Source organism: Carcharhinus amblyrhynchos, chromosome 33, assembly GCF_965287045.1.
Source record: "Carcharhinus amblyrhynchos chromosome 33, sCarAmb.v2.hapA, whole genome shotgun sequence".
In the NCBI taxonomy this organism is placed as follows: Eukaryota; Metazoa; Chordata; class Chondrichthyes; order Carcharhiniformes; family Carcharhinidae; genus Carcharhinus; species Carcharhinus amblyrhynchos.
In genome coordinates, this window is record NC_137356.1 from 14,379,906 (window position 1) to 14,403,732 (window position 23,827).

General features: G+C 48.0%; 1 protein-coding gene across 1 annotated transcript; it reads right to left on the bottom strand.

The window, feature by feature from the left end:
* Positions 1-1,545: 1,545 nt before the first annotated feature.
* Positions 1,546-23,827, bottom strand: LOC145361116 (spliceosome RNA helicase DDX39B-like). The gene is made up of 11 exons (XM_080216730.1): positions 23,765-23,827; positions 20,625-20,837; positions 19,321-19,448; positions 17,696-17,788; positions 13,510-13,693; positions 12,153-12,271; positions 7,770-7,901; positions 2,994-3,103; positions 2,711-2,855; positions 2,219-2,366; positions 1,546-1,847 (listed from the first exon to the last, which is right to left on the bottom strand). The coding sequence occupies exons 2-11, from the start codon at positions 20,830-20,832 to the stop codon at positions 1,831-1,833; spliced, it is 1,284 nt and encodes a 427-aa protein (XP_080072856.1). The 5' UTR covers positions 20,833-20,837; positions 23,765-23,827; the 3' UTR covers positions 1,546-1,830.

Genomic DNA, 23,827 nt, shown 5'->3' on the forward strand with positions numbered 1-23,827 from the left:
TCCACACATTCACCACCCTCTGGGTGAAGTAATTTCTCACCTCTTATCCTTTAAGATGTATTAGTATACAGTATTGCTTGTTGCATGCTCTACAGACTATGACCCTAGTTCTGGACTCCCCCACCATCAGGAACATTCTGAATCTACCCTGCCTAACGTAGTTTGAATTTTATAAGTTTCTAGATCTCCCTCCAAGAACAGTACTTGTGGGGCAGCACGGTGACATAGTGGTTAGCACTGCTGCCTCACAACACCAGAGGCCTGGGCTCAATTTCCACTTGGGTTGCTGACTGTGTAGAGTCTGCACGTTCGCCCCGGTTCTGCGTGGATTTCCTCTGGGTGCTCCAGTTTCCTCCCACAGTCCAAAAGATGTGGTCAGATGCATTGACCGTGCTAAATTCTCCCTCACTGTACCTGAATAGGCACCCGAGTAGGATAGCAATTAATTCATTGCAGTGTTAATGTAAACCTACCTGTGACACCAATAAATAAAGTTAAACTAAACTCCAGTGAATATAATCCTGACTGAGTGTCCTCCTCAAATGAGAATCTCAAAATAAACCACTTAAGGCTGAGATAAGCATTTTTTTTACTCCAGGGTTGAAAAATCCTTGGAATTCTCTAATCCACAGGGATGTGATAGCCTATTTGAGTCAGAGATTGACATTTTTAAATACCAATGACAAAGGGATGTAGCATCTTTTTGGCAAACCAGATAAACTGAGGGGCAAAGTAAAAAAGGGAATCCCTTAAAAAATGGGGAGACCGCCCCAAGAAAAACAAACCAAAGCGTAAAGGAAACTTAAAACTTCAATCAAAATGTTAAAGCATTTTAAAATTTATTTGTCTCAAGTAAAGCTTACATTAAAACTGCAATGAAGTTGCTGTGAAAATCCCCCCGTCGCCACACACTGGCGCCTGTTCAGGTGAATGCACTCTAATGAGCACGTCTTTCAGAATGTGGGAGGAAACCCACACAGACATGGGGAGAACATGCAGACTCCACACAAACAGTGACCCAAGCCGAGAATCAAATCCAGGTCCCTGGTGCTATGAAGCAGCAGCACTAACCACTGTGATTAGAAGGTTGGGATTGTGGTCGATGCAGACTCGATGGACCAAATGGTCTTCTGCACTGTAGGGATTCTATCCATCTGGATTGTCTGGGGAGCCTTTACATCCCCACCATTGACCGAATTCTTAATTAATTAAGAATTAATTAATTCTTTCTTAATTAACCCTCCTGGAAATGTTTGTCTCGGGATATTGATTTCCTAACTCTGCTGAGATACAAATAGCTTCTCTCTTCGAGTTAGTGGCAGGCAGTGGTATTGTGGCTGGACTAGTTAATCCAGAGACCCCGGGTGGCACTCGCACGGGGGGTCACATTACTATGTGGAGGAGACTGCGAACAGTCCCTCAGTGCACAGCACTGTGAGCATGTGAGCTCCTCGTCATAGTGAGGAACCCGAATCATCCCAGACTCTGTGGCTCTACACAGCATCCGCACCTCACATACACTCCCACTGAAACAGGAGCCAAGGCTTGTGGATATTTTAAAACAGATTTATTAACCAACAGATACCATTAGATAAAGACAGGTGGGAAAGGGTAATGTACAAACAAATTAAAACATATCCAATCTTGTATAAAAGCTTCATGTTTCCGCCACACAAAAAATTTATCCATCAAAACAGTTTAAAAAAACATCTCTAACGAAAGGAATTTTAAAAGCCATTTTCTCCTCTTGTAGGTAAAAGGCATCTCGGATGCCTATCGAGTAAATGTAGTAAATTTCCAGACAGTTGTCAGCCTCACCAGCTGCTGCCTTTATCGACTCTGTTCAACTGGAGAGAGAAGGAACACATTCAACTTCACATTTCACCCAGAGAATTCAAATCACCCACTGAAATCACAACTAAACAGCAAACTATAGCCACACCCCGCTGACCCAAACTGATGAGCCCCACCCCTGCCCCAATCAGACCCGAGCCCTGCCCCAACCACCCCGGAGCCCCACCCCGGCCCAATCACCCCCAAGTCCTGCCCCAATCTCCCCCAAGCCCCACCCACCAAGCCCCGCCCCCAAACTAATCTCCCCAAACTCCACCCATGTGTCAGAACGCACACCAATTCATTAGCCCCTGCCTCCCTCTGGTCTTTGAAAAGCGCACAATGTGATTTATCAGCGTATGGGAATCAGAACTCGGATACATACTGTAAGTGGAAATGTCGATTTCATCCGGCAGCTCAGCAACATTGACCTCAAATCGATCCTGTACGTCATTCAGGACTTTAGCGTCAGTCTCATCCGACACAAAGGTAATGGCCAAACCCTTCGTACCAAACCGACCAGCACGGGCAACCTGTAGGCCGAGGGTTAGAGAAGACTGATTAAACCCAGTGTAACACGGTGGATTATAACAATGAGCATCAACACAAAGACACAGGATTAACACAGCAGGGCTCTGCACCTGCAGACAGCCAGCAGAATAGTGAAACTACACACAGACACAAACATAAACCTGGGAACACTCAAAACAACTGCCCCAGATGCTGATCATTAACACTGCCAAACCTAGTGAGCGCTCTCACTGCAGGGTGGGGGCTGCCCCGCACATGTACACAGAGCAATGTCCACCCTGTACAGGTACGCAGTGTAAACAGGTTTGAGGACAGGAGTTAGTGATGACTGAGACGCAGTGCTCACCCTGTGCAGGTATGTGTCAGAGTCCTCAGGCATGTCATAGTTGAAAACGATATTCACTCGTTCGATATCCATACCCCGACCAAACAAGTTAGTTGCGACCAAGATACGCCTCTGAAAATCTTTAAACTGCTGGTAACGGGACAATCTAGCAGAGACAGAGGGCAAGAAGAGAAAAACAAGGCTCTTTAAATCGCACTGGTCTCACTCTCACATGAACTGAAAACATCACCAGGGCGTGGTGCTGGAATGAGGCAGCTTTGAAATGCAGCTCCACGATACAAACCTTTCCTCCTGTGCCATTCCGCGGTGGATGGCGATCGCTGGGAAGTTCTGCTCCACCAGCAGCTGTGCTAATGCCACACAGCGCTGCACTGATTTCACAAAGATCACCACCTACAAGGGGGAAAAGGACACCAGTATTAAACACAAAGACTTCAGGGGCTAATCATCTTCAACTGCTGGGCAATGCTTCAACCTCAGATAGAGAGTGAGAGAGAAAGAGCAGATCAAGTCCCTATTTCTGGACTGTTTGGGGATGGGGAAAGGCGATGCGACAAAGCATTCTCATACGGCTCCCACAATACTGAGATCAGCCCAGAATTGGGATCCAGCCTCAGACAAAGACTCAAATAGACTGAAGAGGAGACTGAAGGGCAGTAGCCATACCCACGGAGTTGGGTGTCGCTTGTTTGCAAAAGGATTTGAGAAGGCATTACAGATCTGTGGCAAGGCTCAATGTGCATGGCATCAGGGGATAAATAATGAGGCACAGAGGTAAAAAAGTTTAAATCACGTGGAATGGTTTAACAAAGCAGCTCAGCAGCACCTTTCAGGGCAACTAGGGACAGACATAAATGCTGGTCCAGCCAGCGATTTCCACATCCCGTGAATGAATAAAAGCAAGGAAATAAAAAAAGTTTGTTATTACTGTCACAAGTAAGTTTACATTAAGCACCTATCCATTTTGAGCTTTGACAAAGGCTCATCTGAACTTGAAATGTCAGGTAGCACAGTGGTTAGCACTGCTGCTTCACAGCTCCAGGGTCCTGGGTTCGATTCCCAGCTTGGGTCACTGTCTGTGTGGAGTTTGCACGTTTTCCTTGTGTCTGCATGGGTTTCCTCCGGGTGCTCTGGTTTCCTCCCACAGTCCAAAGATGTGCAGGTTAGGTTGATTGGCCATGATAAAATTGCCCCTTAGTGTCCAGGGATGCATAAGTTAGAGGGATTAGTGGGTATAATATGTAGGGATATGGGGGTAGGGCTTGTGTTCAGTGCAGACTCAATGGGCTGAAGGGTCACTTTCTGCACTGTAGGGATTCTATGAGTTCCGTGAGTCTTCTCTCTCCTTACGGATGTTGCCAGAGCTGCTGAGATTTTCCAGCATTTTCTATTTTTGTAGGCTTACATTAACACTGCAATGAAGTTACTGTGAAAATCCCCTAGTCACCACACTCCGGTGCCTGTTTGGGTAGACCGAGGGAGAATTTAGCACGGCCAATGCATCTCATCAGCATGTCTTTCAGACTGTGGGAGGAAACCAGACCAAAATGGAGGAAACCCATGCAGACATGGGAAGTACATGCAGATTCCACACAGACAGTGACCCAAGCTGGGAACGGAACCTGGGTCCCTGGTGCTGTGAGGCAGCAGCGCTAACCCACTGTGCCATGCATTTTAGAATGAGAAGACTAACATCAGAATTGGGAGATTACAGCTATTGGGAAGGATTGAGCACGTTTAGGTTCATTTCTTTCGAAAACAGAAGACTTAAGGCCTCTAATATTGCAAATAGGCTGATAGAGAGAATATTATCACTGTCGGGAAAACCATAATCAAGGGCCATAAATACAAGATAGTTGCAGAGGTTTACAGCGTGGAAACAGGCCCTTCAGCCCAACCTGTCCAGTGTTTACCACTAAGCTAGTCTCAATTGCCTGCGCTTGGCCCATATCCATCTAACTGTGTAACTGCCTAAATGCTTTTTAAAAGACAAAATTGTACCCACCTCTACCATCATCTCTGGCAGACCATTCCAGACACTCGCCAACCTGAGTAAAAAAAGTGCCCCATCGGACCCTTCTGTATCTCTCCCTTCTCACTTTAAACTTACGCCCTCTAGTTTAAACACCCCTACCTTTGGGAAAAGATGTTGACTATCTACCTCATCTATGCCCTTCATTATTTTATAGACCTCTATAAGATCACCTCTAAGCTTCCTACGCTCCAGGGAAAAAAAAAGTCCCAGTCCATCCAGCCTCTCCACATAGCTTAAACCATCAAGTCCCGGTAGCATCCTAGTAAATCTTTTCTGCACTCTTTCTAGTCCAATAACATCCCTTTTATAATAGGGTGACCAGGACTTTACACAGTATTCCAAGTGTGGCCGTACCAACATCTTGTACAACTTCAACAAGGCATCTCAACTCCTGTATTCAATGTTCTGACCCATGAAACCAAGCATATTGAATCCACCTTCACCACCCTGTCCAAATGACTCCACTTTAAACAAGCAATGAACCTGTACCCCTAGGTCTCCCCAGTGTCCTACCATTAACCAAGTCCTGCCCTGATTCAATCTATCAAAATGCATCACCTCGCATTTATCTAAATTAAACTCCATCTGCCATTCGTCAGTCCACTGACCCAATTGATCAAGATCCAGTTACAATTCTAGATAACCTACTTCACTGTCCACTACGCCACCAGTCTTGGTGTCATCTGCAAACTAACCAACCATGCCTCCTATATTCTCATCCAAATCATTTATATAAGTGACAAGTAACAGTGGACCCAGCACCGATGCGAGGCACACTGCTGGTCACAGGCGCCCAGTTTGAAAAACAACCCTCTATGACCACCCTGTCTTCTATCAAGCCAATTTTGTGTCTAATCATCCTGGAGCCTGTGAGATTTATGGAACAACCCATCATGCAGTACTTTGTCAGAGGCCTTGCGAAAGTCCTTGTGGACTATATCCACTTCACTGCCCTCATCTACCTTCTTGGTTATCCTTCAAAAAACTCCAATTTGTGAGACATGATTTTCCACTCACAAAGCCATGCTGACAAAGAGATAACTTCAGGAAGGAAATTAGGAGAAATGTCTTTAACAGGAATTAATAGGAACACCAGTTGGCCATGGGGTGGGGGCAGTGGTGGAGTAAAATAGTAAGATCACTGGACCAGTAATCCAGAGGGTTTAAAATCACACCAATCTAGAACTGAAAACTAGTCACAGAAATGATGACCATAAAATTATCATCGATTTTATTAAAAACCCATCTGATTCACTAATGTCCTGCCAGGGAAAGAAGTTTGCTGCCCCTACCTGGTCTGGCTGACATGTGACTCCCAAGCCACAGCAATATAGTTGACTGCCCTCAAATGACCAAGCAAGACACCCAGTTCAAAATCGTGATCAGCAAATGCTGGCATCACCAGTGACGCCCGTATTTCAGGAAAATGTAACGCTTGGTACATCAAACCTGACTTTCAAAAGGAAAATGGTAAAGCGCGTGACAGTGTGTTGTCTACATGGAGTCTGCACGTTCATTGGAGCCTGTGCAGGTTTCCTCCCACAGTCTGGAAGGTGTGCTGATTAGGTGGATTGGACATGTTACGTGGATTGGATTGGTGATGGTGTGGCTGGGTTAGTCTCTCTTCTGGAGAGCCAGTGCAGAGTCAGTGGGCTGAATGGCCTCCTTCTACACTGAGGGGATTCTAAATGGGAGTAGAGGGAGATATGCTGAACAGCTGAGATGAAGCAGATGGAATGGAAAGTGACGCTCATTGAGTATTTACATCAGCACAGGCTGGTTAGGTCACAAGTGCTGTATATTCTTTGTGCGTATGCACATGGGGGGCATATGTGTGGGGGAAGGGGCAGGGGAGACTCGTTGGACAGCATTGACTTCAATTCAATGCTGATCCTATTGAAATGAATTGAGCTCAAAAAGCACACAAGCGTGCAAGCTGCAAACCCAGAATTTTGCTATTGTTGCATTAAGAGAACTCTCTTAAATGATGAGACGTTAGGAACTGTGTAGGGGCAGAGATTTAGGGATCCAGGTGCATAAACTACCAGTGAATTGACGGGACAAAGAATAATTTCAGACTTAATGGAATACTCTCAAGAGGCTCGCTTGAGATACAGCACTTTGATATATTGGCCTGGGAGTGGATGCGGTGCAGAATCATCCATAATAATGGAACTGAGGAAACATCAGACTATGACCAGGCACTCTGCAATATGGTGATTATAATGCAGGTGCTTTAAGATACTGAAATATTTAATAGGGAGGACAGAAAAGAATCATTTTCTCTGGTGGCAGAGACCAGAACAAGTTAGAGCTTGTTTACTCAGGGTAATGTCAGGACATATCACACACGCAGTGGCATGGAAATCTGGAATTCTTTCCTCCCAAGACCCTTCTTTGTTTTATATGTTAGCTGAAAAGATGCATCTTAATTCCTTTTTTAATGTGCCTTTGCTGACGAGAATTGGTCTTGGCAATCAAAGGGGGGGGGGGGGGGGGGGGGGGCGGGGGGGGGGGGAAGAGAGAGAGAGAGAGAGAGAGAGACACACTTAAACTGCAAGAGGTAGAGTACCTAAATGTCTTCAGACCCTCAACACACAGTAGAAGACTAGACTAGCACACAGAGAGCAAAGTTTTTAACCTCTAGCCGTGGTAGGAGGTCAATGATGTTTAAAATGGGCACTGCCATCAGGGAGGGGTATTGAAGAGTTACAGAACAAGGTGAGTAGACAGAGCTATGGTACAGACGTGATCTAACTGAATGGTTGGAACAGGGTTTGGAAGGTGCTGAATCGCCTACTAATCGTCATAACACTGCCGTGCCACGTCCGCTGCCCCCACACCGTAAACCGTTCTGTTCCCCAGCAGTCACCTCACCAATTCAGGGTTCATAGCCATAGCTATCTAGCAGTACCATTCGCTGCCTTTACCCAAACTAGTTAAGAAGAGGGTAATGGTCACGTATTACCTGCACCTCAGCACAAAGCAAACTCCACTCCATTCTCATTCAGCACACTGTCTCACCTGATTAAACTCCAGGACGTCAAGTAAATCAAACAGCTTGCGGTTCTTCTCATTGTCCTTTAGTTTAACATAATATTGCTGCAATCCATGCAGTGTCAGCTTAGTCTCATCATCAACAAACACCTCCATGGGCTAAACGAGAGAGAAAAACCAGAAACATGTAACATTTCATCAAGTGTTTGCCCTGCTCCATGGGGCTATTTACTATTACACTGGAGATCACTTTATCAATCTGGGAAGATACCCACAGCTCACCGCAGTTAGCTGCTTCTTAACTGACTCCGGGTTTAGCATCAACTATTCTGTACGGAAGCCCAATTGATGAGCCAAATGCTTCTTGAGCAAAGGGCTGCTGGGTTGTCAGTCCTAAACTCAGCACTCTGGCCAGCCTCCTGGTTTATCCTGAGCATGACTGTAGTTTGCTATCAGTGCCTCGACTCCTCTCCACACTGCTTCACAGCCCCAGAGGTCACCCTTTGTGTCAGTGATCACATCTAGCTGGATACTGTGCTCAAGATTCTGCTTGCTCAGAGCACTGCAACTTTAGTGTTCAGGATGCTCTTAAGAGCGATGGTCATGGAATCAGTGTTGACCCAATGCTATCATCAACCAGCATGTGCAGACATTTTATCTAGAGGGAGAAAGAGATGACAATTCCGTCTCCTTTGAGCAGTAATGAAGGGAAGCTTCAAGACTGAAGGTCAAATCAGTGGATTCTGCGGTTTGTACCCCCTCCATGAGTCAATAATTTTCCCAATAGATGATCAACAAACAAATTAAACCAGAAACAAACTATCCTTACCCTCCAGATAACATCATCTCCAAACACTGGTTCAAAACGAAACACTGAGGCTTAAGAGTCGTGTCAGACAATATGAACCACGGTGGTGGGTTGTGAAAGGGCTACACAGACAAGTAGGGAGCAGAGTTGAAGAGCCCCAGTCTGATGGCTGCATGCCCACCTTGTCTGCAAATCCAACTGACTACCAAAGGAAGGTGCAACAGTCAGGAGAAACACTTCCAGATCTAACCCTTGATCCAGAAATAAACATCTCCATAGTAAAGTACTTAATCTACAAAACTAATCCTGGGATGAGCTTCCCCACTGAGCACAAGGTGTCAATGATAGCAAGCAGCAGGGGCTTCTAGTAACTACAGTCAACAGACCACTTGCCAGTTAGAGACTGCCAAGTGTCTGTGAACATTTTAACCAGTGAATTATAAATGAAAAGGTTGTTTTTAAAACCCAGCATTGTTATACCATCATATCCGAAATGTAATCTGCAGAACTTCTCAATATTAGATACAGAAATGCTGAAATTCCCAATGACTAAAAACATGTTGCACTATGTCCCCACACGTGCTAAGGCTACGCCAGGTTCCACCTTGCAGGAACGCGAAATTTAAACCTGTGACCATCCGTTGTCAGGCTGAGAAACCACTGCAGGTGAGCACTCAATTCTATGGACAGCCGAACGTAACCCTCCAGTCACTGAACTCCATCCCCAGCCAGAGCACTCAGACTCAGGTTCCCCCAATCCGAGGGTGCACCAGCCGCTGAAAGTTCAGGTAACCCCAACATCCGTCGCAAGCAAATGTCTGTGAACCGCACCCTGGCCCAAACTTTTCAAGTTAGACCCGCTAATCCTCGACAAAATAAACGCAGTATTGTTTGGTACTTGTGGTAGCAGCTAAATGAATAGTAAAGTTACAATATCCAGCAAACCAACCAAGGAGGAAATGAAATTCAAACAGCGAGTTGCTGCAATCTGCTGCTGGGAAGGGTATTGGAAGCCAGTTTAGCGGGGATTGAAGATTCCAAATTTACAGAGCTCGGGGAAGCAACTGGCACATCCCATAAACTGCATAGCTCTACAAAAGCCTGGATAGGCACAATGAGCTGACCGGTCTCCCACCCATTATCATTTTGTTACTGGGCCTGCTGCACTAACAGACCATTTTGGCACATTCTCCCAACATTTCAGCACAGTCACAAGGCCACTGCAGTCATGGTTTTATTTTTGGACTCATTAAAGACCTGGACTCCAAATCCATATAACAAGCATTCAAGTTTCACCAGAACAATTAATCCAGTTCTAGAAAAATTAGTTTAAAATGTCCACTGCCAAAAATAACAACAAAGCTGTCTAGCTAACGTAAAAACTCAACTGGTGAAAATTCACGTCCTGCAGATATCAAAACTGGTCTACCCTGACATTCAATCAATCACCATTGAACCCCCTGCTGGGCTACCATTGACCAGAAACTGAATTAATCATATACTGAAAGGGATTTTAGGTATACGGTGGCACACTGGTTAGCACTGCTGCCTCACAGCGTTCGATTCCCAGCTTGGGTCACTGTCTGTGTGGAGTTTGCACGTTCTCCCTGTGTCTGCGTGGGTTTTCTCTGGGTGCTCCGGTTTCCTCCCACAGTCCAAAGATGTGCAGGTTAGGTGAGCTGGCCATGCTAAATTCTCCGAGTGTACCCGAACAAGTGCTGGAGTGTGGCGATTAGGGGAATTTCACAGTAACTTCACTCCAGTGTTAATGTAAGCCTACTTGTGACTAATAAACTCCGCTTTACTGTGGCTACGAGAGCAGGTCAGAGGCTGGGAATCCTGCGGTGAGTAACTCACCTCATGCCTTTCCAAAGCCTGTCCACCACTTACAAGACAAGTCAGGAGTGTGGTGGAATACTCGCCACTTGCTAGATGATGCAGCTAAAAACAACTCAAGAAGCTCAACACCATCCAGGACAAAATTTGATTGCTGCCCCTTCCACATTCAATCCCTCCACCACTGACTAACAGTGGCAGCCATGTGTATCAAGATGAACTGTAAGAACTCACAAAGCGCCTTTCAAACTCACTCTACCATCTAGCTCAAGGGCAGCAGACGCACGAGAACATTTAGCAGGATAAATATGTGGAGTTACAGGGGTAAGGTGGGACTGTTGGTGCAGGCTTCATGGGCCGAGTGGCCTTCTCCTGTACTGTAGGGATCCTATGATTCTAAACAAACTTTTAAAACTGCTTAAAACTGAAGTTTAACTGAGTTGTATCAAACATATTTGGCAACCAGGGGCGGGTAATAGACGCAGCCTTGTCACACAGGGAACATTTAAAAAAACCTACCTCCCCAAACAAACACCTCCATTCCCGATTCACTGAGCCACAAGTACCAAACAAACTGAGATTCTCCACACTGAAAGTTCAAGCTCCCATTCCTCAGATACCATGCACATTCAGAAAATAACCCGCAACCTCAATGCAATGCCCAGCGGGCAATCTGCCAACCAGCCATTTCTGGCTCTCAGCTGCCCTGTGGTTTGAAATTGTTTGCTATTGGTTTCAGGGACTTTGCCAATAGCCAAGTCACCTCATTACAATCTGCTGCATACAAACCATTCCACATTAAGAAATGGAACTTTGTAAAGCTGGGTTGAAAGCTGGGTGGAGTCCTCTTGCAGCCATCCTTGACTGTTGCAGATCACAAGGTCAGCAGCACAAAGTGTGAACCAGTCCATTGGATAGATAACATGATTAACTGTGGGTAGCTACAGCTCGCGGTGGCCAATGCTCGCACCCTAGCGATATGGGGATATCTTCTTCCATCCGACGACAGCAGGGATCACCACCGAAGACACTAAAGCTACATCTTGCTTCGAAGGATATACTAAATCTAGGATTCTGACAAACTGCTTTACCCTAAACAGGCTGGTCTTCTGGAGCTGGCGGATATCGGGAAACACTGTCGCTAAGCTAGGTAATCCTTCACGATCATGAACGCAATCTTCAGGACAACGAGGCTAGCTCTGACTGAATACTGGAGGGGCGAACACTCCTCGCAACCCCGGAACTGGAGCAGCTTTTAGGGAACGCAACAATCAGTGACAGCAATCTGCAGGGGGAGGGGCTGGCTAACGCGATGACCTCAACTGTCTATACCCGAAACCGTTGGATCTTCCGGAAAACGCAACTAACTTCTTTAGGAAAGCTAGGGGAAGCCTGGTTTTACCTTAACTCTGCTGGCTGCTTCTGATCAGAACTCTGCTAACTCTGAATCTCGACCCCAATCGGGCTGAGTCTACCGCACGGACATGCTCACGGTCTTTTCTATCATTTGCACTGCTAGAAGTGGGGCTGGACAAAGGGTTGCTACTACCTGCTGTTCTCTAGTCTAAACTGTACTATCCACAGCTAGCTGGTGAAAACCATATCTTGCAAAGGTTACAAGAGTGCGGTGATGAGCTTGAGGAGGAGCAGCGTGCCATTCCGTTCCATTCCAGACCGGGCTTTGCTTGGCTCTTAGCAATGCAAGCACCCTTGATGGTGGATCATCAAAAACTGGTGGGGTACTGGTAAGAAAGATGAATAATTACATCCTGCATAAACTTGCGGCAGACTGGGCGGATCTCCTTGCTTAGGGTGGCGCTGAACATCATAACCTGCTTTTCGTGAGGAGTCAAACGGAAAATATCCTGGACATCCCTGCGCATGTCTGCAAAGAAACAGGAACACGAATGTCAGTGTCTGGTACAAAACCAGAGCTAGACGCTATTCAATACACCAAAGCAATGCCAGTGAAAGGCATCCTCGCTACCTGCCGTTGTTTACCCTTTCTTTTGATGATTAAGAGCACTTGTGGAGTGGGTCTCTCATTTGACAAAATGCCTCCCTTCTCACTAATCATCCAAAGTCTCCCATCTGCGCTCTGGAAGTACGTTCCGACCAGCTGGATATAGCTGCAGGTAGCACCATGTTAAAGCTGGCACTGATCATGGACCCTGCTTTCCAGCATCTTCTCCAGATGGCTGTTCTTCATCTGGGAAGCAGACAGTTGCCTATTCTACCAGGAAATCTTCCCCAATGTTCCAGCTGCCTGCTCCAGGATATTCAAGCCAATTCTGACTGCAGAAATAGCAATATCACAGAATCCTACAGTGCAGAAGGAGGCCCATCATGTCAGCACCAACCACAATCCCACCCAGGCACTATTCCCATAACCCCCCCCATATTTACCCTGCTAATCCCCCTGACACTGGGGTTAATTTAGCATGACCAATCAACCCGAGCCTTTGGATTGTGACATGGAGATCGCTGGCGTTGGACCGGGACGTGCACAGTAAGAAGTTTCTCAACACCAGGTTAAAGTCTAACAGATTTATTTCATATCATAAGCTTTTGGAGCACTGCTCCTTCACGCACCTGGTAAAGGAACCGTGCTCCGAAAGCTAGTGGACTTTAACCTTTGGACAGTGGGAGGAAACCGGTGCACCCAGAAGAACCCCACACAGACACGGGGAGAACGTGCAAACTCCACACCATGAGCGACCCGAGGCTGGAATTGAACCCAGGTCCTGGGTGCCGCGAGGCTACCAAATAAACCTGCTCAACTTTAACCTGGTGTTGTGAAACTTCTTAATGTGTTACCCCAGTCCAATGCCAGCATCTCCACCTCACGGCCGTGAAGCAGCAGTGCTAACCACCGCGCCGTCATGCCAATTTATTCCACCCAGGCCAGGAAACAAAGCCGACCTCCCGATTACAATGGCAGAACATCAATAAACTGTAATGTTTTATTTTTTCATGTGATCCACAGCCACTCACATCTAATAGCAGGCCCAGGTTTTGAACTAGAAACCAGACAAAGCCCCAGAGGCGGATCTGAGAGAGAGACCAGTCAGCACTAGTTAATAAAAAAAAAATGCTCTAGCCACCAAGAAAAACGCCACTAACCGAGCTGCTCAAGCATCTTGTCACACTCATCCAGTACAAAGTGTTTGACGTATTTCAGATTGAGTGACTTGTTACGGGTGAGGGCCAGGATCCGCCCTGGAGTCCCCACTACAATGTGAGGACAGTTCTTCTTCAGGATGTCTTCGTCCTTTTTAATCGACAACCCTCCAAAGAAAACTGCCGCCTGTCCAAAACAAAACCAGTGGCTGCAATTAGAGGGATAATCGCAAAAGCACAGAACTTGGGCTGAGTGCAGAAGTCAGGTGAACCTGTTCAGATCGAACCACACAGCGAAAGGGAATGTGGCGAGAGTGTGGCTTTGCTAAAGGCAGGGAAGGAGATGCCAACGTAATTTAAACTGAGAACAGTAAGATATAAATAATCAATTAGATGTAAGGTGATGAAATTAAAACTGAGGATACCAGCATTAAATAAAAATCCTGGACACGTAAGTTATGGGAGTGATGGAATATTCACACAAAGCTGCAACACAATAACAGGGCCAATTACAAGCCAGTAAAGACACTCGCTTGGAGACTGATAGTGAAACGGGGTTCTGAAAACTCTGCATTTGTCGGAATGAAATGCAGAATGAAAGGGAATTCTGGCAATCTCGGAGTAGAGGAGATATAGCAGTAGAGATATTGGATAGAATTTAAACAGACACACGAGGTACACAAACTTCAATCATCTGATCTGGATGAGATGCAACCAGGGTTGCTGAAAGAACCAATGGTGGAAAGAGCAGATGCCCATGGCCACAACTTTCTAAGTGTCTTTGGGGTTGGAGAGAGAGAGAGGACATGTCCCCTTTCCTTCATGCTCTGCCACTTTTCTTTTGGCTCATGTCCAACCCTTGTTGCTGCCTTTATTTGTGGCTTGTTGTCTTCACTCACCTGATAAAGGAGCAGTGCTCTTAAAACTCATGGACTTCAACTTTTGGGCAGTGGGAGGAAACTTGGGCCACTTCTTTCTTTTTTAAAGTATTTTTACTCCTGTTAGTTTTATCTTGCGCAGGGTGGTGAACCACGTGTGTGCACGTGTATGGGGGTACCTATGTGTGTGTGGGGGAAGAAACAGGGGTTCTGGGGGAAGAGGAAAACAGAGCGATGGTCTGATTCTGCCTTGTCTTTAGGTGTGGGAGCTGGGTCAATAGACTGGAGGGTAGCAAATGTTACAGCAGCATTCAAAGAGAGAGAAGGGGACAAGTCTGCCACCTGCAGGCCAGTCTGCTAAACTCTGCTGCAAAGAAAGCTCATGATGTGGGTATGCCGGCGTTGGACTGGCGTAAACACAGTAAAAAGTCTGACAACACCAGGTTGGACTAAAACCTGGTGTTGTCAGACTTTTTACTGTGTTCCAAAGAAAGCTCGACAGACAATAATCTGGGAACTAATGAATAAATGCATGGGAAAATCCATGAAAGACCATGTGTACCTATTGAAGGTTTGATTAAGTGGATCCAGTTCTTTGAGGAGGTAAGAGAGGGTTGATGAATGCAGTGTGCTTGGTGTGTGTGCAGGACCCCCCAACATGCATGTGACAAAGTTCCACATAACAGACTGCTCAGCAAAATTCAAGCTAATGAGATAAAGGGGCAGTGATTATAAAATGGAATTAGTGAAGAGAAAGAGAAGCAGAGGGCAGTGATGAGCGGCTGGTTCCCAGACTCTAGGCACCTGCAGTTCTCCTAGACGTCAAGGATCACTGCTTCTTCTAAAGTAAAGTTTATTTACTCATCACAAGTCAGGCTTACATTAACACTACAATGAAGTTACTGTGAAATTTCCATAGTTGCCACACTTCGACGCCTGTTCAGGTACACTGAGGGAGAATTTAGCACAGCCAATGCATCCAACCCAGCACTTTCAGACTGTGGGAGGAAACCGGAGCACCCGGAGGAAACCCATGCAGACCTGGGGAGAACATTCAGATTCTGCATAGTGACCCAAGCCCGGAATCAAACCTGGGTCCCTAGCGCTGTGAAGCAGCAGTGTGCCATCATGTTGCCTATGGTCTATGATCTTGATATGGGTTTGATATAAAATTGTGAAGCTTGCAGGTTACTTGAAACTCAAACATAACTAAACAGTAGAGGAAAACAAAGAGGGATGGCTGAAGTGGGCACAAATTTAAGTGTGAAAAAATTTTGATGGTGAAAATGAGGAGAGGCAATGACGATATGGTACTTTAAAAGGGTGCATGTTACAGATATTTGGGATGGGCTCACACAAGTAGCAGATTATGAGACTCAGTAAAATCATCCTTAATTACCTAAATTTCAGAGTACAACTCTCGTTTCAGAAATTGTTTCTTGTGTTGTAACCCATTCAGTCCAGATAGTAAATCTACACTGTGCTGCTGCTAAGGTCAACATATGCTTCCTATTGGGAGGCTCCCAGAACAGCCCACAGTATTCCAAGTACAGTCTAACCAGGGCTTTGCAGAGCTGAAGGGCGACTTCCCCTCCCAGCCTAATGTTGCATCAGTCCCTTCATTATTTTCTGTCCTTATTGTAATAATCGAGTGCCTGAACTGCCAAGTCCTTCAAGTTGGAAGGCTGGCATGACTTGCAGACATAAAGGACGCATTGTGATTTAAACATCAGCTCGCAGATGATGAGGAAATCAAGAACAAACGTAGGCCGGTCAGAACAGTGGGTAATGGGTGAATGGGAAAGCTGGTTTGTGGATTACCTCTGGATGAGTTAAAGGTTAAGAGTGGGGAATAGAATGCAGGTCAGCAGCAGGATGGGAATAGTTCAGTCTGAAGGTGACTAAAAGCACGGACGTATGCTGCTGCAGATTAGCTGATGTTAAAGAGACAGATCTGGGTGACGTGGAAACAGAAACTCAGTTCAGAGGCAAATACAACGATAGTCTGGCTTGACAGGAGCCAGATGGAGCCAAAGACCAAGATTTCAGTCCTTTCAATGATTAATAGAAACCAAAAATACTCAGCGGGACAGATCTGTGGAGAAAGTGTTAGTGTTCAGGCTGATGTTGGAAGAAGCTGAAACGTGAAGTCTCTCCATAGATCTTGCCTAATCTGCAGTGTATTTCCAGCCTTTTGGATTTTCACTCAAGATTTCCTGCAGTATTTAACTCCAACTATAGGATATGAACAATAATCCATTCTGTAAACAGTTTACAGTTCATAATTACACCATCTACAGAATGTAGGCAGCAATCCACACACCATACCTGCAGAGGATTTAGTTACTCACTCTTTCACATCCATCATGCAAACCAGCCTTCCATCCACTGACTCTATACTTCCCACTGCCTCAGCAAAGCAGCCAGCATAACTAAGGACCCCACACACCCTGGACATTCTCTCTACCTTCTTCCATTGGGAAAAAGATATAAAGTCTGAGGTCACGCATTGATTGACTCAAGAACATCTTCCCTGCTGCTGTCAGATTTTTGAATGGACCTACCTTATATTAAGCAGATCTTTCTCTACACCCTAGCTATGATTGTAACACTACTTTCCGCACTCTCTTGCTACCTTCTCTATGAATAGTCTGGTTTATCTGTATAGCACGCAAAAAACAATACTTTTCACTGATGCTAATAGGTGACAATAATAAATTCAATCAAAATCTATAGACCAAAGGTAATACAAATGTTGGATCTTTTACGGAGATTTCAAAGTCACAACCTCCATAAGTACAGCAAGACTGATGTGAAGCCATTAGACTCCAGCTTGGATAGCGATCGCAAACTCTGCTGGCAAAGGCTACTTACTTGAAGTAGCGCAGGGAGGATCACTGCAGTAAGCAGACACCTCTAGCAGTTGCCAAAGTCAGCACAGAAGTTTCTGGTTCAGAGCCTCCCCCCTCCAAGCAAATAGTTAAAATAACACAACAAGCACCCTGGAAGCAGCACAGTGGCACAGTGATTAGCGCTGTTGCCTCACAGCACCCGGGAGCCGGATTCGATTTCTGGCTTGGGTCACTGCCTGTGTGGAGTCTGTATGTTCTCCCTGTGTCTGCGTGGGTTTCTTCCCACAGTCCAAAGATGTGCTGGTTAGATGCACTGGCCAGGCTAAATTCTCCCTCAGTGTACCCGAACAGTGTAGTGACTAGGGAATTTTCACAGTAACTTCATTGTAGTGTCAGCCTTACTTGTGACTAATAAATAAACTTTACTTCACATACTAGGCACCCTGCATGGGCACTCACCTTAATGTTGGGCATGTATTTGGAGAATCTCTCATATTCTTTGCTGATCTGGAAAGCCAGCTCCCTTGTATGGCACATGACAAGAACAGACACCTGTTCAAAAATGGGGGTAAGAGAAAAGAGAGGGAACAAATGAAATGTGCAGCTGCTGCAAAAAACTTCACATCTACTGACAACACCTCCCATTACCTGAAGCAAAACACCAAAATCTAGTGTATACAGTCAGCATAGCACCACCATTGGGCAGCACAGTGGTTAGCACTGCTGCCTCACAATGCCAGGGACCCAGTTCGATTCCTGGCTTGGGTCACTTGTGGAGTTTGCACATTCTCCCCGTGTCTGCGTGATTTTCTTCCAGGTGCTCTGGTTTCCTCCCATACTCCGAAGATGTGTGGATTAGCTATGCTAAATTGCCCCTTAGTGTCAGGGGCTAGCTAGGGTAAATACATGAGGTAATGGGGATAGGGCCTGGGTGGGATTGTGATCAGTGCAGACTTCATGGGCCGAATGGCCCCTTTCTGCACTGTATGATTCTATGATAATCTATGATAAGAATGCAGACAGTGTAACTGCCACTTATTAACCCTTCATGCTGCAAGCGGATAGCTGCTTATCTAAACGTCCGGAGTTGAAGGGGTTGAGCTATGAGGACAGGCTGAATAAACTAGGCTTGTACTCGTTAGAGTTTAGAAGAATGAGGGGAGATCTCATTGAGACATATAAGATGATGAATGGGATGGATAGGATAGAGGTGGAGAGACTCTTCCCGCTCAGAAAGGACAGTAGGACTAGGGGGCACAGCCTCAAGATAAAGTGGGGGGGGGGTTTAGAACAGAGTTGAGGAAGAACTTCTTCACTCAAAGGGTGGTGAATCTCTGGAATTCTCTGCCCGTTGAAGTGGTGGAGGCGACCTCACTAAATATTTTTAAGACGCGGGTTGATGGGTTTTTGATAAGAGAGGGGATTAAGGGTTATGAGGAGAGGGCGGGAATGTGGAACTGAGCCATGACAGATCAGCCATGATCTTACTGAATGGCGGGGCAGGCTCGAAGGGCTAGATGGCCTACTCCGGCTCCTATTTCTTATGTTCTAAACGCATTCCTGAAGGGGCAGCGCTCCGAAAGCTCGTGCTACCAAATAAACCTGTTGGACTTTAACCTGGTGTTGTGAGATTACTTACTCTACCAGCTTTGAATCTTTAGGTTATTCTCCACCCTATCCCCTTTGTTCTTCCACTGACTGAAAAACTTTTACATTTTTACCTTCAGTTCCAATGAGAGACCTGAGTGATTAACCCTTTCTCTCCACAGATGCTGCCTGACCTGCTGAGTGTTTATTGTTTCAGGTTATTCCAGCATGCGCAGCTTTGCTAAGATGGTCTGTCTGAATATTTGTATTTGTTGATCAAAAAATTTAAGCTTCTGACAATAGAAGAAGAAAAAAAAAACAAATTTCCAGTAGTTAAACTGGGAGAGGCAGTGTGATCAGGGTGAACAAAGCCTCCATTGCATCAGGGTCACTCTGTACAGACCAATTTGCAGCTATTTGATTTTTTGGTGACATACCTGACTGCTAAGGCACCCGTTCAATACCATTACATTACCAATCTTAATATCACAAATTACCTGTCCATCAACTGCCTCCAACTGCTGCAGAGTAGCAAGGACAAATACAGCCGTCTTTCCCATCCCCGATTTGGCCTGGCAGAGGATGTCCATCCCGAGAATGGCCTGAGGAATGCACTCATGTTGAACTGGAGAGAGAAAGTAGGCGCAGAGTTATAGAATCATAGAACCCTACAGTGCAGGAAGCCATTCAGCCCAATGAATCTGCACCGACTACAATCCCACCCAGTTCCATCCCCACGTATTGACCCTGCTAGCCCCTCTGACGCTAAGTGACAATTTAGCATGGCCAATCAATCTAACCCGCACATCTTTGGACAGTGGAGGAAACTGGAGGAAACCCACACAGACACGGGGAGAACGTGCAAACTCCACAGTGACAACAACCCAAGCCAGGTATCAAACCCAGGTCCCTTGGCGCTGTGATTCCGCAGTGCTAACCACTGTGCCATCATTTCTACTCCGGTTATTTGGAACTAATGCACCTGGCCATTTAACTATATCCTTATCAGGAACAAAACACCAGAAAACAATACATTCAATCCCACTTCATAGGACCCACACAGTGCAAAAGGAGGCCAGTCTGCCCACAGAGTCTGCACTGACCACAATGCCACGCAGGGCGCTATTCCTGTAACCCCACATTTATCCTACTAATCCCCCAGACACTCGGATTAATTTAGCATGATCAATCAACCTAACCCACACATTTTTGGACAGTGGGGGGAAAATGGAGCATCCAGAGGAAACCCACGGAGACACAGAGAGAACGTGGAAACTCCACACAGTGATCCCCGAGGCCAGAATTGAACCCGGGTCCCTGATGCTGTGAAGCAGCAGTGCTGATCACTGCACTGCACTTTATGCCCAGATATTCTCAGACAAATTTCTCTGCCCCGTGCTGGTGTCTATGCTCCAGACAAGCTTTCTCCAATCCCTGTTCCTCAAACCCTCAGCAACATAACCTAATCCTTCTACTCTCCCCTACAATTATCTAGCCTCCTCTTCAATGCATCTATGGCATTTGCCTCACTCCCGGTGGGTAATTCTGGGTGAAGAGGTTCCTGCAGAATTCCCGATTGGATTAATCAGTAACCTTTTTGCAGTTATGGCCTCCAATCCAAGGGCAATACGGATTGCCATCACTGATAGAACCCTAGGAAGGTGTACGTTGACCATCTAAGCAGACCAGCCTGGCAGTAAGCTTCCATTTGTTCAGGTGAAACCAGAGTAAGTGACTAAGTTGCAGATACACGAGTTGGACCTGCAGCAGAAATACTAAAGGGTACAGGTTAAGCTATTACCTTCTGAAGGGTGCTCGAATCCACAGTCCACAATGGCCCGAAGCAGCTCGGGTTTCAAAAGGAAATCTCTGAAGCCAGAGCTGTGAATAGAGACGTAGGAACCCTTCACATCCTTCTTAGCAGGAGCTGTTGCTGGTTCTGCTGCAGTCTGGTTCTCGTCATCCTCTTCATAATCCAACAGCTCATTCTCAACATCATTCTCTGCCATCTTGTCTGATGGAAACAAAGAACAAATATTACAAGCTTCAAACAAGCTGATTCACAAAGCTTTCTTCCATTAGAGTCCGTGTCAGTCCCAGGTGGCTTTTTACTCCAGCGAATTTCTATTTTAAGACCAAGGTTTGTTAATAAGGTGAGGAGTGGAATAGGCAGATTTCCCTCAGGAACACATTTAGCCTATCTCAGACACACTCAATCGAGTACACCTCCCCTGAGCTCACATCCATTGTTTAAACCATTGTCACAGGCCATCCCACCAACCCGTGTCGTTTCCACCCCACCCCCGTGCACCCCCCTTCTCTCTCTCGCCCTCGTGCCCCCCCCCCTCGCCCTCGTGCCCCCCCTTCTCTCTCTCGCCCTCGTGCCCCCCCTCGCCTTTGTGACCCCCCTTCTCTCTCTCGCCTTCGTGACCCCCCTTCTCTCTCTCGCCCTCGTGCCCCCCTTCTCTCTCTCGCCCTCGTGCCCCCCCTTCTCTCTCTCGCCCTCGTGCCCCCCTCGCCTTTGTGACCCCCCTTCTCTCTCTCGCCTTCGTGACCCCCCCTTCTCTCTCTCGCCTTCGTGACCCCCCCTTCTCTCTCTCGCCTTCGTGACCCCCCCTTCTCTCTCTCGCCTTCGTGACCCCCCTTCTCTCTCTCGCCTTCGTGACCCCCCTTCTCTCTCTCGCCCTCGTGCCCCCCCTTCTCTCTCTCGCCCTCGTGCCCCCCCTTCTCTCTCTCGCCCTCGTGCCCCCCTTCTCTCTCTCGCCCTCGTGCCCCCCCTTCTCTCTCTCGCCCTCGTGCCCCCCCTTCTCTCTCTCGCCCTCGTGCCCCCCTTCTCTCTCTCGCCCTCGTGCCCCCCTTCTCTCTCTCGCCCTCGTGCCCCCCCTTCTCTCTCTCGCCCTCGTGCCCCCCTTCTCTCTCTCGCCCTCGTGCCCCCCCTCTCTCTCTCGCCCTCGTGCCCCCTTCTCTCTCTCGCCCTCGTGCCCCCCTTCTCTCTCGCCCTCGTGCCCCCCCTTCTCTCTCTCGCCCTCGTGCCCCCCCTTCTCTCTCTCGCCCTCGTGCCCCCCCTTCTCTCTCTCGCCCTCGTGCCCCCCTTCTCTCTCTCGCCCTCGTGCCCCCCTTCTCTCTCTCGCCCTCGTGCCCCCCTTCTCTCTCTCGCCCTCGTGCCCCCCTTCTCTCTCTCGCCCTCGTGCCCCCCTTCTCTCTCTCGCCCTCGTGCCCCCCCTTCTCTCTCTCGCCCTCGTGCCCCCCCTTCTCTCTCTCGCCCTCGTGCCCCCCCTTCTCTCTCTCGCCCTCGTGCCCCCCCTTCTCTCTCTCGCCCTCGTGCCCCCCCTTCTCTCTCTCGCCCTCGTGCCCCCCCTTCTCTCTCTCGCCCTCGTGCCCCCCCTTCTCTCTCTCGCCCTCGTGCCCCCCTTCTCTCTCTCGCCCTCGTGCCCCCCTTCTCTCTCTCGCCCTCGTGCTCCCCCTTCTCTCTCTCGCCCTCATGACCCCCCTTTCTCTCTCTCGCACTCGTGACCCCCCCTTTCTCTCTCTCGCCCGCGTGCCCCCCTTTCTCTCTCACCCTCGTGGCCCCCCTTTCTCTCTCTTGCCCTCGTGCCGCCCCCCTCTTTCTCTCCATCCTGTGGCCCCTCCCACATGCCCCCTTTTTCTTTCCCCTATTTCCCAAATCTTGGGTTTCCAATAAGTATTGGAATTTAGTGTGGTAGTGAGAGACTTCTTACTACCTTCTCTGCCCACCCCCCAACATACCCCTTTTCTCCCCTCCCCAACTCTTCTCCATTTTCTCTCTCTACCCCATTTTTCTCTCCCTTCCATCCCATATTTTACTGCCCCCTCATTTTACTCCCACTCTCTCCCTCCCCCCATTTTACTCCCCCCCCCCATTTTAATCACCCCCTCATTTTGCTGCCCCCTCTCCCTCCCCCTACATTTTACTCCCCACACCTCATTTTATTGCCCCCTCTCTCCCCCCTCATTTTACTGCCCCCTCTCCCCCCCCTCATTTTACTGCCCCCTCTCTCCCCCCCTCATTTTACTGCCCCCTCTCTCCCCCCCTCATTTTACTGCCCCCTCTCATTTTACTGCCCCCTCTCTCCCCCCTCATTTTACTGCCCCCTCTCTCCCCCCCTCATTTTACTGCCCCCCTCTCTCCCCCCTCATTTTACTCCCCCCCTCATTTTACTGCCCCCTCTCTCCCCCCCTCATTTTACTGCCCCCTCTCTCCCCCCCTCATTTTACTGCCCCCTCTCTCCCCCCCTCATTTTACTGCCCCCTCTCTCCCCCCCCTCATTTTACTGCCCCCTCTCTCCCCCCCTCATTTTACTGCCCCCTCTCTCCCCCCCCTCATTTTACTGCCCCCTCTCTCCCCCCCCTCATTTTACTGCCCCCTCTCTCCCCCCCCTCATTTTACTGCCCCCTCTCTCCCCCCCCTCATTTTACTGCCCCCTCTCTCCCCCCCTCATTTTACTGCCCCCTCTCCCCCCCCATCATTTTACTCCCCCCTTTCTCCCCCCCTCATTTTACTGCCCCCCCCCTCCCCCCTCATTTTACTGCCCCCCCCCTCCCCCCTCATTTTACTGCCCCCCCCCTCCCCCCTCATTTTACTGCCCCCCCCCTCCCCCCTCATTTTACTGCCCCCCCCTCCCCCCTCATTTTACTCCCCTCTCTCCCCCCCTCATTTTACTCCCCCCTCTCTCTCCCCCCCATCATTTTACTGCCCCCCTCTCTCCCCCCCATCATTTTACTCCCCCCTCTCTCCCCTTCATTTTACTACCCCCTCCCGGGCTGTTGTTCTCCCAGCTCTTTCTCTCTCTCCCGGGGCCACTCCGCGGGCCTGTGAACTGCTCGATCCGGTAGCGCCGAGATTCGGTGTGCCCCCGCCGCCCCGAGTCCCCGGCTCCCTGTCCCACCTCCGCCCCCAGGCCTAGCCCCGGCCTTGCCCACCTGCTCCGCTCCCGCTCCGCACCCTCTGCAAATGGCCGCTCTCTCTGTCTCCCCGCGCCGACT